The 16248-nt window shown below is 45.6% G+C and overlaps 1 protein-coding gene across 2 annotated transcripts in view; it reads left to right on the top strand.

Annotated features, from left to right (window-relative positions):
* The first annotated feature begins 3435 nt into the window (after positions 1–3435).
* The window catches only part of ALMS1 (ALMS1 centrosome and basal body associated protein), a 95674-nt gene continuing 82861 nt past the window's right edge, over positions 3436–16248 (top strand). For both annotated transcript variants that reach the window (XM_029913435.1, XM_029913434.1), the window contains exons 1-2: positions 3436–3611; positions 15420–15540. In XM_029913435.1, coding sequence (XP_029769295.1) covers positions 3449–3611; positions 15420–15540 — 284 coding nt within the window. In that variant the 5' untranslated portion in view covers positions 3436–3448. The remainder of the gene's footprint in view (positions 3612–15419; positions 15541–16248) is intronic.

Below are 16248 nucleotides of genomic sequence, written 5' to 3'. Positions count from 1 at the left end.
AAGTAAATATTCAACAGTTTGTTACATTAACTGGAGTTATCAAACAGTTCAAACACAGCACTGGCTTGATAAGATTAAAGATGAAACAAGTGTATTAACAAAAGAAGATAGGATTTTCAGTGAATTCAAGTATAATAATTCAAGATAGAAATGACTACAAGCAAATGAAAGGGAAAACACGCATCTAAAAGTCTAAAACTGAATCTAGCAAGATTTGGTCCAAAGCTTTGTTAAGATGGCCCTTCTCACCCACAGTCTTCCAGCAAGATGGCAACTGACCCTTTCCTTGGTTAGGATATCCCCCAGAGGCCCAAAGGTGCCTTTGTCTTCTTGGGTGAAAAAGAGAGAGAGAGCTTGGTGTATTATGCCCCTTTCTTTTGTAGTCCTAGTGAATCTTTGAAGTGGATTCTTCTGAAGATTACCTCTCAAAGCAAAGTTCATTCAAACATTGAGGAAGGCGACATGGAGTCTGGTGATTAAGGAGGCACCATGCTCTTTCTTCCCACTTGTGTTTGCTAAAATGCAAATTTGATCTGCTCTGCTTCCCCTGCTGTCTTACTGGCCCTGTTTACTACTTATATGTAAATTGAGGTAAATACACAGTACTTTGTTTAATACAGATCTGATTAACAACCTTTGGGTATGTAGTGTAGTTGTAGCTGTGCAGGGCTGTGTGGTTTTGAACATGTGCTAATAACATCATACAGGGGGATTTAATAACTTTACATATAACACTGCTGTATACATTTCATCATATTATTGACCAGCAAGTTATTAGTTTTCAAATGATACCTCACAAGGCATATTTTGTACAAAGATGATTAAAGTAGTCTGTAGGATGTGAATACAGGGGTGTTTTCAATCACAGGGGAACTTTAACTAGCCTCTAACAAGAAGGAATCCAGGTAGTTCCCCAAGGCCATATAATCTTCCATCACTTACTGTCGTCCTACCTGATTTACACTGCAAACTTAACATTGCCTTCCAATAAAATATATCCAAAACTATATGCAAGGGTCAATAACAAATTATTAGAAATTGATCTCTTGAATAAGGACTAAGATTTATAATCCCCATGTAATTTATTTGGACCTTTTGCATATATATTTTTCAAAATTTTATTTGGAGGCAGAGTTCAGCATGGATGGGTGATATTGAGTGATGAGAGACTTGTGGTAATGGGGGAAATGACTGGATACTTCAACTGTTCATTTGCAGATTTTGTAACTTTTTTAAAAAGTATTTTTGTGTAGAAAGTGTATTTTGAGGGGAGGGTTAGCTGGGCTCCTTTTGAAACACATTTTCAATCTTTTAAATTTTTTTGGCAAAAGTTTTTGGTTTACAAAATTCCCAGAATTCTTAAAATAAAAAGTGCCAATGTTGTTTAAATTGGGTTGGCATACAAGATTTGCTGGAGGGGACCTTTACTTGGTCAGGTAATATGTGGCCCATCAAAGCAGGGTGCTGTCCTCTAAATGTTTGCAAATCTGTAGGAGGTATGTTGGTGGAGAGAGTTGTACCTTAGTGGAATATGGAGATGTTGGACATTGGAGAGGATTGGAGGCTTTTACCCAGATGGAAAACTTTAAGAAAACTTCTTGTTCCTCTCTCCCTTGTATCCTCAGGTTCCCTGTGCACACTCAATATTTTGCTCCCCCCACTTACCTCCCACGCCTTTTCTTAAACAGTGGACCCAGCAGTAAGGGATTGAATGCTAAGTTCCCTGTAAGCTGCATGGCCGAGCAGCAGGCTATCAAGGGCCATGCAGGCGGAGAGAGGTGCCTCTTCCCTAGGCCCCAGCCCCGAAGCTGCTGCGGCCGGGGAGAGGCGCCTCTTCCCCCGGCCCTGGGCTGCTGCAGCGAGAGGTGGCTGGGGGGAGTCCTCTCTCCCCGCTGCAGCCCCAGGGAAGCCTGCACCCCAAACCCCTCATCTCTGGCCCCGCCCCAGAGCCCCTCAGCCCCATCTGGAGCCCTCACCCTCCCCATCCAAACCCTCTGCCCCAGCTCTGAGCCCCCTCCTGAACCCCAAACCCCTCATCCCCAACCCTACCCCAAAGCCCGCACTCCAAGCAAGAGTCCTCACCCCCCTCACACAACAACCCTCTGCCCTAGCTCTGAGCCCCTTCTTGCACCCCAAACCCCTTATCCCAGGCCCCACCCCAGAGCCCTTGCCCCAGCCCTGAGCCCCCTCGCACACTCCAAACCTTGCCCCCACCCTTGCCACACATCAACTCCTTATTGGTGCACATAACAAAATTCGTTCCGCACATGAATGTAAAAAATTAGAGGGAACATTAGTTGAAGGCCTTTCTTAACCCCTTTCCCTCCTCTGCAATTCATGTTGCCTTCTGTCTTAGTCCTATGGAAGGTCTGTCTTCTACCAAGTACAATGCTCATTGCACGCTTTAGTAATTATGAATGTACATTGTTGGTGACTTTTTGTCAAAGACTTCTGGTGCCTTCTCTTACCCACACTTGAAGGGTAGGACATTCACCTTGTAATCCTTGATTGTGCGGTTGGGAGATCCTTTTGAAAATGTGACATCCCAAAAGGGATTTCCTTCTATTAAAGAATCATCCTGCAAGGGAATTGACCAGCACTGACTGGTACAAGGGTTATATTTGTGTAATGCTGTTGAGTCACATTCAAAGTTTATATCCAAGTGAAGTCTGTTTTTAATGCACCAGTGATATTGCATGCTTCTGCTTACCACATTTGGATTTAACTGTCTTACTTTGGTTGGGGCCTTTATTTATACCTGAGTAGATAGGAATATATTCAAGACATTATAGAAGAACTGTCTGTTTATACTATAAAATACATTTTAATGCAATAATAATGTAAGCAGAGTCAGAATGAGCTCTACCCTGACATCTGGTGGTGAGCTGTGGAAAAGGACTTCAGAGGCTGATCTTGTTTGCCTGGGCACACCCACCCTGCCTAGCAGGATGGGCCTGCTTGCCCAAATGGTCACTTTGGCTGCTGTAGGATCCACAGCCTCTCTCAATTCACTGGGCTTTGGAACCCATGTCCCTTGCCTAGCGAGTGCTACTTAGTTGAGGGCGAGTCCGTCTGTCATAAAATGCCAAGTACAGTTCTACTGTCCTTGATTCACATAACCAGGATAACAACACTTTATTACTCCTGCCCTGATAACAAAGAGACTGGGGATCCCACAGCAGCCAAAGTGAACATTTGGGCAAACAGTCCCATCATGGTAGGCAGGGTGGGTGTGCCCAGGCAAATGAGATCGGCCCCTGAGGTCCTTTTCCACAGTTCACCTCCAGATGTTAGGGTAGAGCTCATTCTGACTCTGCTTACAATAATACAAATAGCTTATTATTAAACTTTTGATTTTGGAAATAAAAGTAAGACTAATTAAAAATTAAAGAATTTTTCTTCCAAATTGTTTTAGGGAATGGAGTCATGGTATCAGCTTCCAGCAGAAATGGATGTCAGCCATCTAGCGGCAACATCAGGGATGAGGCTGGGCCTGACTGATGGTGGAAATGACTTGACAGAGTTCCCTACTCTGGAGGAAGGCTTGTTGACTCTGACAGAAGGGCTTGGAAGGCGGCATACAGGCGACATGACACACACTCCGCTATTGGGTATATTGAATAATCATTTAACAAGATAAGCTTAGTTGCTTACTGAGCATTCACAATCCTTAGCATGGATTTAATTTATTACAGTTCTGATCAATGGTTTTTCGAAACAAGTCCTATGTAGCTTTGTTGTCAAGGTCCATCTTTGGAATGAAGAACCTGACCACTTGTATCTCACTTTTAGCCAGAGAACCTGTTATCTTTAGTGTTTGAACAAAGTTCCAGTCTTGGTAACTATAATTAGAAAGGCAAGGATAGTATAGTTGAGTGAACTCAGAGTTGGGGGTTCCTGACTAGATGATATAATGGTTCCTGCAGGTGTTAAAAACGTATGAGTTGTAATCCTGCTTCTGCAAGTGGCTTTCACTGTGACCTTGGGCAAGTCACTTAACCTCTTTACCTCACTGTCTCCACTTGCAAAGGGGGAGTAATACTTAGCAAGGTTGAAGATGAAGTAGTCCAGTTTGTATAGTGTTTTGATAACGTAAACCACTAAGTGATAAGTGTATATAATCGCCTATGTAAAAAATCCTTCTCTTCTGAAGTGGATAAAGTATTCTTCATTTTCTCTGAAGTTGTTGTGCAGTGTTGTAATACGTTTCACTGGTAGGAAAAATAATCTCCATGTATAGTTTGTAAAGTGTTTTTGAAACTTTTGCTGAAAGGTGCTGTATAAACATAGGTTTTTATCATGCTTTAGCTAGGTCAATGACTTAATGTTGCACAAGATTTTTATTTTCAGTTACAAAAGGCATCTGCATAATATTTATTTCTGAAGAATTTTAGCTAGAAATACCTTATCACGGTAAGACTTATTCAAATCTTTTTATTTGAATGTATTTTTCAATTATATCAGATTCCTCTTGGATATACAGTAAAAGCTTTGTTATCCAGCATGTCGGGGGAGTGAGGGGGAGTGGGGGGGCAGTAAGTCAAAAATTCCAGTTAACTAAGGCCTGGTCTACACTAGGCGTTTATGTCGAATTTAGCGCCGTTAAATCGAATTAACCCTGCACCCGTCCACACCACGAGGCTATTTAGTTCGACATAGAGGGCTCTTAAATTCGACTTCTGTACTCCTCCCCAACGAGGGGAGTAGCGCTAAATTCGACATGGCCATATCGAATTAGGCTTGGTGTGGATGGAAATCGACGGTAATAGCTCCGGGAGCTATCCCACAGTGCACCACACTGTTGACGCTCTGGACAGCAGTCCGAGCTCGGATGCTCTGACCAGCCACACAGAAAAAGCCCCGGGAAAATTTGAATTCCTTTTCCTGTCTGGGCAGTTTGAATCTCATTTCCTGTTTGGACACCGTGGCGAGCTCAGCAGCACTGGCAACGATGCAGAGCTCTCCAGCAGAGATGGCCGTGCAATCCCAGAATAGAAAGAGGGCCCCAGCATGGACTGATCGGGAAGTCTTGGATCTCATCGCTGTGTGGGGCGATGAGTCCGTGCTTTCCGAGCTGCGCTCCAAAAGACGGAACGCAAAGATCTAAGAGCTCTAAAGCCATGGCAGAGAGAGGATACAGCCGGGATGCAACGCAGTGCCGCGTGAAAATCAAGGAGCTGAGACAAGGCTACCAGAAGACCAAAGAGGCAAACGGACGCTCCGGATCCCAGCCCCACACATCCTGTTTCTACGAGGCACTGCATTCCATCCTTGCTGCGGCCGCCACCACTACCCCACCACTGACCGTGGACTCTGAGGATGGGATATTGTCCACGGCCGGTTCCTCGGACATGTTAGCGGACGGGGAAGATGAGGAAGGAGATGAGGAGGACGAGGCAGTCGACAGCGCTTACCAAGCTGATTTCCCCGACAGCCAGGAGCTCTTCATCACCCTTACAGAGATCCCCTACCAACCCTCCCCAGCATGTAACCTGGACACAGATTCAGGCGAAGGATCAAGCGGTAAGTGCTTTAAACATATTAACCTTTATTTTTTACAAAACTTGAATATTAATACTAAGAACAATCTGTGAATCATGATTTCTTCCCCCTGGGCGCTTAAGTAATTAGTAAAAACTATTTAAAAAAAATCAAACAGTGTCCGGTTGTGCATGATTGTGCTGCCCAAGCTGCTCCACTCTTTAGTGCCTGCTACTGCAGCTATATTAGAATCCTGTCTATATGTCCGGGGATAGAGCAGTAGTCCTCCACGGACATCTCCACAAAGCTCTGCTGCAGGTAATGGGATAGCCTGTTCATCAGGTTCCTGGGGAGAGCGGCTTTACTTGGTCCTCCGAAGTAGGAGACGTTCCCGCGCCAGGAGACAAGCAGGTACTCCGGTATCATTGCCTTGCATAGCATGGCGGCAAAGGGCCCCGGTCTCTGCAGGCTTTCTCGAAGCATCCGTTGGATCTCGGTGTCCGGGATCCTCATGAGAGTTATGTCGCTCATGATGACCTGCTTTGAATTAGGTAGGGGACTGTTAGTATTGGGACTGCTTGCAACAAGTTCCTTTACAGAACTGTGACCGCTGGTTTACAGCCACGCGGTGGGGGCGGGAGAGGGGCAGCATACAGGGATCTTTCCCTGGCTCATCCGCAAGGCGGTGGGACAGGGCCAGAGTTCCTGCTTGGCCGATTGCTGGCAGCACAGACTGGCAGTGCTTTCAATGTGAAAGGAGGCCAGTGGTACTCCTACAGTTTTAAGCAGCCACAAGTCTACGGCTTACCATGTTTGCCTGCTACAGAGAGTACCGTGTCCTGCCCCGCTTCCCAGATCGGCAGTGCAAAAGCCCAGGCACTGAAGGTGAGGTTCGAAAATTCGACCTTGTCCTGAGTGCGCATGTGATAGGTGTGGTTCATGTTCTTGTTCATAGTTTTTCTCTATGTTCTTGATTTACAACCACATTTATCTTTCGGAGGAATTCACTGCCTTTTCCTCATTCCCACAGCCACATCTGCAACTGTCTCCCAACCCAGCTTGGCATCACACTTCCAGAGGCTAGCGCACATTAGGCGGAGGAAGAAGAAGATGGGAGAGGACATGTTCTCAGAACTAATGGGCTGCTCCCGAGCCCAGGCAGCACAGCAGAACCAGTGGAGGGAGAATTTGTCACAAATGCACCAGACACACATGGAACGTGAGGAGAGGTGGCGGCAGGAAGACCAGCAGGCGACTCAAACGCTGCTTGGACTTCTGAGGGAGCAAACGGACACGCTCCGGCGCCTTGTTGATGTTCTGCAGGAACGGAGGCAGGAGGACAGAGCCCCGCTGCAGTCTATCAGGAACCGCACTCCCCCGCCACCAAGTCTCATACCCCCCTCTCCCAAAGTCTAAAGAAGGAGGGGTGGCAGAGTCCGTGAAAACTCTCACTCCACCCCTGCAGACTGCTCAAGCACCAGAAGGCTGTCATTCCCCAAAATTTGAAAAGTCCTTTCCTGCCCGCCTCACCCAAGCCCCCGTCCGACTTTCACCCCCCAGTTTCCTGTCTGGTTGTTAATAAAAAATACATTTCTGTCCATTACTGTTTCAGTCAGGTTCTTTTGAGGGAGAGTCTGTCTGGAGGGGGGGAAGGGGCTTGGTAATTGGACAGGACAGTCACCTTTAGCAGGGTACAGAGGCGGGGGCAGGTCCAGCAGCAGGGCACATACACAGTGCAGTGACTAGTTACCCTGGTCAGTCTGGGAGGTGGTTTTCATGTTCTGTGGGGGGCGGGGGGTGGTTGTTTGCTCTGTGACTTTGTGGCGGGGGAGAGCAGTTACAGATCTTATGCAGCGGTCCTTGTCCTGGATCACAGAGCCACGCAGCAGGGGAGCTGTAACCCTCCTCCCCCTGCCAGAAAGTCACATAGCCCCCACATACACGCAGTCCCGCTCAGGAGGGCTGGCAGGCTCCGTTGAAACAACCAGTCCGCCACTGCGAATCCTGTCATTCCTGGAGTTTAGAAGGATCATTTGCATCAGTACACTACACCCGCTCCCCACCACAGTCTGCGTCCCCGGTTTCAAAGATTCCCGCGAAAACAGTACTAAAGACAACGGTGTTCAATAACAAAATAAAACTGATTTTATTTTTTTGGAAGGGGGTGGAGGGGGTCTGTAACTGGAGAGGATAGTCATCCTTAACTGGGTAAAGAAACGGGGGCAGGTTCAGCTTCTCTGTACAGAAACTTAAAAGTCACCGGTTACCCTGCTCAGTCTGGAACCTTGCTTTCAAAGCCTCCCGGATGCACAGGGCGTCCCGCTGGGATCTTCTAATGGCCCGGCTGTCTGGCTGGGCGTAATCAGCAGCCAGACTATTTGCCTCAACCTCCCACCCCGCCATAAAGGTCTCCCCCTTGCTCTCACAGAGATTGTGGAGCACACAGCAAGCTGCTATAACAATGGGGATATTGGTTTCGCTGAGATCACAGCGAGTCAGTAAGCTTCTCCATCTCCCTTTGAGACGGCCAAAAGCACACTCCACCACCATTCTGCACTTGCTCAGACTGTAGTTGAACAGTTCTTTTTCTGTGTCCAGGGCGCCAGTATAGGGCTTCATGAGCCAGGGCATTAGCGGGTAGGCTGGGTCCCCTAGGATCACTGTAGGCATCTGCACATCCCCAAGAGTTATTTTGTGGTCCGGGAAGTAAATACCTTCCTGCAGCCGTCTAAACAGACCAGAGTTCCTGAACACGCGAGCATCATGAACCTTGCCCGGCCATCTGACGTTGATGTTGGTAAAACGTCCCCTATGGTCCACCAGTGCTTGCAGCACCATTGAAAAGTAGCCCTTTCGGTTAATGTACTGGCTGGCCTGGTGGTCCGGTCCCAGGATAGGGATGTGAGTCCCATCTATAGCCCCACCGCAGTTTGGGAATCCCATCGCGGCGAAGCCATCTATGATGGCCTGCGCGTTTCCCAGGGTCACTACCTTTGACAGCAGTACCTTGACGATTGCGTTGGCTACTTGCATCACAACAACCCCCACGGTAGATTTGCCAACACCAAAGTGGTTCGCGACTGACCGGTAGCTGTCTGGTGTTGCAAGCTTCCAGAGGGCTATGGCCACTCGCTTCTGGACAGTCAGGGCTGCTCGCATCCGGGTGTCACTGCGCTTCAGGGCAGGGGACAGCAACTCACAAAGTTCGAGGAAAGTCCCCTTCCGCATGCGAAAGTTTCGCAGCCACTGGGATTCATCCCAGACCTGCAGCACTATGCGGTCCCACCAGTCCGTGCTTGTTTCCCGGGCCCAGAATCGCCGTTCCACAATATCCACATGACCCATTGCCACCGTGATGTCCTGGGCGCTGGGGCTCGTGGTTTCTGACAGCTCTGTGCTACTCTCCGACTTCAGGCCATCACGGCCGTGCCGTAGCCTCCTCGCCTGATTTCTCTGCATCTGCCTCAGGGAAAGGTGTATGATAAGCTGCGAGGCATTGAGAACGGCCACAACTGCAGCGATGGTCGCAGCGGGATCCATGATCGCAGTGCTGTGGCGTCCGCGCTGTCACTGACCAGAAAAGTGCGCGAACTGATTTCCCGCCGGCGCTTTCATGGAGGGAGGGAGGTCGTTAGTGACGGACGGATGACGACACATTTTTTTACCCAGAAGGCATTGGCGGCTCGACCCAGAATTCCAATGGGCAGCGGGGACTGCGGGAACTGTGGGATAGCTGCCCACAGTGCACCGATTCCAATATCGACGCTCGCCCCGTTAGTGTGGACTCACAAAGTCGAATTACTGTCCTTAGTGTGGACACACACGTTTGACTTTGCAATATCGATTCCACATATTCCATTTAAGTGAAATCGAACTACCCTCGTAGTGTAGACATACCCTAAGAGGGAGGGAATTTGAGTGTGGGAGGGGGCTCGGGGCAGGGGGTTGGGGCGCGGGAGGGGTTTTGGGGTGCTGGATCCAGGCAGAACTCACCTCTAGTGACCAAGGCATATCCTATTGCTAGTAGCTCAGTCAGTGCACGCATGCAATCAAAGAGGCTGCTATGGTAGAAGAATGCATTCAAATGAATTACTTAAATGAATTAAACCTGTTTAGGGGGAAGCGTCCCATCAGAAATCATGCAGTGATTATGAAGGATGTAAAGGAGTACATTCAATGAAAAAAATATACCATGTGCTAGTGGGTAGAGGGAAATTTATCATGAATGGATGATGTTAAAAGAATCCACTTTTGTGATATTCCAAGGATCTAAAAGTGCTTAGTTATGTAAAATTAGCTCTCATGGTGCAAACTCAGCTTGCCCTTGCCTACACGGAGAGGTTGTCTACACTGAGAAAATGCATCATGTTAGAATATGACCTTGAGAAGCGAAAGTAAATAATGCAATGATGAACACAACTTAGCACTCATTGTCAACAAGTACGGTTTTGTTTAACATTGTATCAGTTGGTCTGGCTTAACTCTAGAGTACAGAGCTCAATTTTGATGTGATATTGAGGACTCTGGAGGTACTTTAGGAAGCAGAGAATGAAAAACTGAGTGTGTAGAGAGTGGTACAGTACACGTTAAGCAGTAGCTCAACACACAAGCTTGAATTTTCAAAATTGTTTTATTGAGGGGGAAATATTGATTCTAACAACATTGGCTTTCTCTTTTTTTTTAAAAGTATTTTGAATCTGTAACTCTGCCTTGCAGCTTCCTTTTAAATTCCATTACGAAATGTGTATTGAGATCACCGGATCTACATATAGAGCAAACCGACAAAGCCAAGGAAGTTCTGTTTTGTTTTTGCCTTTCTCTTTAATCTTCCATGAACAGCAATTTGATTTTGGCATTCAGATTTGTCAGTAGACTGTAAGATAAAGTAGCATGCCCATGTTTGCTTGCTCGGTAAATTCAACTGTGAGAAGGCTTTTGACCTTTAGAGTGACAGCAGGAAGAATTACTGTTTTGACACAAGATGCTCAAAGAGTGTTGCGCTGACGTCACTTGCTGCTTTGAGCATCATGCACCTGCTTTTCTGCCCACAAAGCCTAGGGTACATCTTGGTGTAATGATCCCTTAAGTCATCATAAGCAGCCAGAATATGATAGTGATGATCTTTCTGTTCCTGATGTAAATAAGTGATCAAAAATGTGATGTTTCAGGTAGCATAAAATTAGAAAACCTTAAAAAATGCTGAGGGGAGAGGAAGGTGCATTTTTAAAAACTGATAGGACTGTATTTGTGTAAGGAATTAGTTCTGTAGCCTTAAACCCTTAGAACACTGGCTTAGTGCAACGCTCGGGGAGTGTTTAGCCAGCCAGCTTCCTTGGTTTCCAGTTAGCCTGTAGGGGGCACTATATTGAGGAAGGAAGGGTTCAGGCTGCTGGAAGATGGGTCTAAGATGGGACTAGAGTAAATTTAACTGGCTCCTTTTCCTCTTTGCTGAGAATTTCTCCTTCCTTTGCCACTTGTTCTCCAGCTTGCCTCCCTTACCCACTCAGTTGTTTGCTGCTGGTCACTGACCACTGCCACCATTCCCCTAAGGCTGGACACCTGAGGGGAAATGGGACGCATTGGTCAATCAGCCCAGGAAAGAACTGACATGGAGCAAAGAGTCACTCCATGCAGGGAGCAGGCCAGTAGCTCAGACATGGCAGATTGCGTTAAGGTGTGTGTGTGTGGGGGGGGGGCAGAAGGCAGAGAGAGAGAGCGGGAAGTTGAGGATTTAGAGGTAGGGAGAACAAGACAGAGTTTACTCCTCTGTTTAAAACAACTGTTTAGATAGAGTAGTTCATTTTCTCCACTGCTGATCTTTTGCTCCTCTCATAGTAATAAATTGAGATGCCTCAAGGTAAGGCCAATTTTAAAGAAAATGAAAGGTTATTCCTGCTTGTAGAGTTAATAATTAGTCACTAACTTTAAAGCCAGGGAAACAGACATGTACAGTGTGATGTTTTGGGGCATTTCTGATGTTCCCCACACACTGATCCTCTGCTGTCATTACATGCCCTTTGCCGTTTCCCACTGCCATTTATTCCACATCACCTCTCCCCTCTCAGATACTTGTCTTGCCTTCTTTCAAGCTGCTTTCTGCACCTGGCATTCTATGCTATCAAAGAGCACCAAGCACATACCCACTGTATTTCCAAATGCTATCTCAAAAGTTCCTACATTCACACACAGCAAACCATGGTAGAAAAATTGGTATTTCCTAACATTATTCTGAAAATTAGGGTGAGAGAGAATGGAGGGGGCAGGGGACAGAACTTTCCTGTGGATGTCCCAGTCTAATCTATTTAGACTGTAAACTCTGAGGCATGGACTGAGGTGTTTAGTGACTTGTACCGTGGTAGAGACAGCTGCAGAGAGAGAATGAATTCTTTTAAATTGCTTTGTGATCACATTATTATTCTGGCTGATGGGGGGAATGACCCATATTCTGGGCCGCCTTTGGTCTATGCTTTTGTGGCGGTGGAATTATCTCAGTCCGTGTAATAATCTCCCCACTGCATAATGGAGCCACGCTCGCCTCCACTCCCCCCGTCCCCAAAATTAAAATCCTTACATCAATTCTAAAATGTATTGTGATGGATTGTAACCCCCAGGATGCAGTCTGGGAGCTGGGGGAACCACTGTTGGCTCTACCCCTCTAGCTGGGCTGGCCCTTTTCTCACACTGCTGGAGATTGAGCCAGCCTCACCATGCCCTTTGATCATAAGAACATAAGAACGGCCATACTGGGTCAGACCAAAGGTCCATCTAGCCAAGTATCCTGTCTTCCGACTGGCCAATGCCAGGTGCCCCAGAGGGGATGAACAGAACAGGTAATCATCAAGTGATCCATCTTCTGTCGCCCATCCCCAGCTTCTGGCAAAAAACCAACATGACAGCAGGTGGCGCCACACACCCAACTGAGCTACCTGAGTGCTTTACCTAAGCCACTCAAAGACAGACAGCCAATTTCCCAGCTCTCCAGGCTTGCACCCCCTGCTGTAGTATAAACCCAGAATTATACTGTCTTACACTGCACAGGAATCTGGACAATGTAAGATCATTAATATAGTTCGCCTTCCCCTCTCTGTGAGAAAGATATGCACAGCAAGCTTGTGTTAACCAAGTTGAAATTTTCCTCAGACACTTCACTCAAAATACACTGGTTAAGATAAAGCATAAAACAAAATTAACAACTACAGAAAGATAGATTTTAAGTGACTATAAGTGATAGCAAACAGATCAAAGCAGATTATCTAGCGAATAAACAAAACTGCAAACTAAGCCTAAAATACTAGATAGGATTTGAATCAGTAATCTCTCACCCTGACTGATGATACAATCAGGTTCTTAATGTTTTTTTTTTCTTCCCCCCCAGATGGATTTTTATAATTTAATACTTTGGAAATGCCAGAGGTCTGCTCACCTATCATAATATTAGATGGTCGATATTACCTGTATCAAAATGGGTGTGTGCTTGTAAAAGGCCCCTGCTAGTATACTGTATAAATAAGTAACTTCTGTACAATTTCTGTTTTGCTTCTTGTGATATGAAACATCCATATCTACTTTTGTTGATAATTAATGAAAAATAAATTATAAGTGCAAAGTGTTTTTTCATACTGGGTAAACTGACCATTGGCATATCATGTAAAACAAGGAAATGTGCCAGAGAAATCAACACTTACTGCTACAGAATATAACAGTGCTTGGCACAGTAATAGATGTTAATGCTAGCACATTCTGTGGGCTCTGATTATTTTATGCTATTACACAGAGGTTCAGAGATCCCATTTCTTGTACAAAGGGATCAAGATGCAAATAAGTCTAAAACCCAACATCATAAAAGTTAGAGATGGAAAAGATCTATTAGGTCACTTGGTTTTAAATACAAGTAGAGAGACAACTAACCCAGATAGCACTCTATGGCCAGATATGTTCTGATTGAGAGGGGAAGGGAAACCAGCAGTCTAGTAAATCCATCTAAAAATATGTGATTTGGTACTACTTTTTATAAACTCACTATTGTGTTAGTCCAAGGAGTTGCCTTTACTCATGGTGATGTCTACACTGCAGGTGGGAGGTGTGATTCACAGCCCAGGTAGACAGACTTGTGGTAGCTCAGCTAGAGCTAGTGCGCTAAAAATAACAGTGTGGACATTGCAGCGCTTGCGGTGACTTGTACTAGCTGCCCAAACTCCGACCCAGGTAGCTAGTCTGAACTCCTGTCAGTGGCATGATGTCCATGCTGCTGTTTTTAGGACATTGGTTTGAGTTGAGCTAGCACAAGTCTGTCTACTTATGTTGGGAATCACACTTCCCAGCTGCTGTGGAAACGTAACCTCAGTGGCCCTCTTCCCATTAAATCAATATTGAGGTAACTGGACTGCTGTAGCTGCTGCCTCTATTTAATGTTTATAATTTATTTACAAAGCAACATAGGGTCCTGTGGCACCTTTAAGACTAACAGAAGTATTGGGAGCATAAGCTTTCGTGGGTAAGAACCTCACTTCTTCAGATGCAAGTACATTTATTTACAATAGCTACTTTGATGTACTAGGTACTTTCCAAACATTTAAGGGATAGTCCCAACTTTACAGAGCTCATAGTCTAAGGACAGACAGGGATTAGGGAAAGGGGAATAAATGATAATTTACATACAAGTCAGCTCAGTTCACTAAGTGGTATGGCATAAGTGGATATTTAAAAATGATTCAAATGTGGATTGTACAGGATCTTTGTAGATGAGCTCAGGGAATTCATACCATGGGACTTCCTGGATGTAATTATATGAGAAGCTGGCAAATGGGTGGACAAGGCTGGGGAGTGTTGGCCAGAGGTGATGGGGGAAACATGAAGCTTGACAATGGAGGACAAGTAGGAGGACTCAAAATATATAGCACTTTGAACTTGGTGACAAAAAGCTTAAATTTGATGCAAGAGTGGACTGGTACCAGTAGAAGGAGTCAGACGCGAGTGACCATATGGTCAGATCAACAGTCAAGGAAGATGACTTTTTGAATGAGGTGTACAGTCTGAGTCCACTCGTGATCATTGACAATCCCATGGCACTTTTACAATTGTAAGGGCACTAGCTTTGCTGTCTGAGCCAAATTCCAATGTGAGTAATTATACTCTTCTCTAACTAAGTTCCCCCTGCAGTTGTAGTAGCTATTGTTTACTTTCCTTTCCAAAAATGTATTGTGGTGGTGGTGTGCTCTGTCAAGCCAGAGTTTCTCCAGAAATGGGTGCATATTAGTTTTGGGTGAGTGATCTGATCCTTTGGTGTGCAATGTGTACAGCATTTTGAAATCTTTCAAAGCGAAGACTGTATCAATATAAGTTTAAATATTGTTTGTCAAACTTGGTATTTTCTTGTAATTTAAGTCTTAAAACAGAGACATAGGTGCTATTTTTCTGCAGATTAGTGGGATCTTGACTGTCCTGTGTTGCTCAGTAAAGCAAAGCATCAGCCTTCCAGAGGGACTGATCTGGTAAAGTGCTGAGCCCTTTCACTGGGAATTGAGGGGGCTTGGCATTTAGCTGGATTGGACCTTTGACCCGGATATTGAAGCTGCATCGACAATTGGGCGTGCTGGGTGGGTAGGTAGATTGAGTTATGAGTACTTTTCTAACTCTACTTTCTAAGATTCTAAACATCCGATTTCTGAAATTCCATCATCTATATAGCTGGATGTCTGTATAAAGAATCATAATGTGATCTTCCATACCAACTGCTTTGAAATGTGTATTATTTCTTTTTGATTCACCTACTTCAGTCACTAGCATTGCTGGATTATGTAATTTTTTACCACAATTGGCATTTTTTAGCCTTGCAAACGATGCCAGATGGCAGGGCAGTTGGATTAGTAAGGGGTTGCTTAGCAAGCCATGACGATTGCATTATTACCACATCATCATGATATTTTTACTCTTAACAGAAATTCAGGATAGTCGCTTCTCTCCCTGTCTCCCACTACTGATGACATATTCAGCGCAAGGTCAGAAGTTTTTGGACGATACCCTGTTTCAGCAAACTGAGCTGGATTTTGCTCCTCTAAGGTGGGTTGAAGTTACTGTGTGTCGTTTGAATTCTCTGCAATATATGTTCTCTGTGTGCCTGTGATTCAAAGAATTTCCAGGTACAGTAGAGTCTACTTATTAGCAACCCCTCTGTTGCTAGCAAAAAGATGCCATTATCTGGGGATTGCCCCCCACACCCCCGAGTCTGCAGGGGACTCAGAAGAAATACAGCCAAGCCCTCTGAATCAAGTTTACATTAAGAAAAGATACTGTGCAACTCTGGCACATGGGGTGCAGCCCCACTTCCACCATTGCCCTGCCCACAGCATCTCCTTGCAGCCCACAGCTCCTTATCTCCTGTGTGGTCCTGTGCACAGGCAGGTTTGCAGGGCTGCAGCACCAGAAGGAAGCTCCAGGAGGTGCTGAGCACTGGCTGCAGGCAAGTTTGCGGGACTACAGGCAAGGGAGACGCATCCCAGCGCTTCTTTCGCTGGGTGCAGCCTTGCAAATCTGCCTGTAGTTGGGGCCTTTCTTCCACAAAGTGTTCTTAATAAACACATGCTGTTGCCAATATCCGAATCCCATTAACATTAAAATCAATGGGACAGGACTAGTTCCTGGCAAAATGTTGCTATTCACCAGAAGTTGTTAGTATCCAGGTTACTATTAAGTAGAATTTGCTGCAGATAGTTGGTATTAATGGCATAATGAATTAAAGTGATCGCATTAGTAGGTGGACAGGACAGA

The sequence above is a fragment of the Terrapene carolina genome, unplaced genomic scaffold, assembly GCF_002925995.2.
Source record: "Terrapene carolina triunguis isolate 2854851 unplaced genomic scaffold, T_m_triunguis-2.0 Scaffold633, whole genome shotgun sequence".
Classification (NCBI taxonomy): domain Eukaryota; kingdom Metazoa; phylum Chordata; order Testudines; family Emydidae; genus Terrapene; species Terrapene triunguis.
This window is presented reverse-complemented; position numbering and strand designations above follow the sequence as displayed.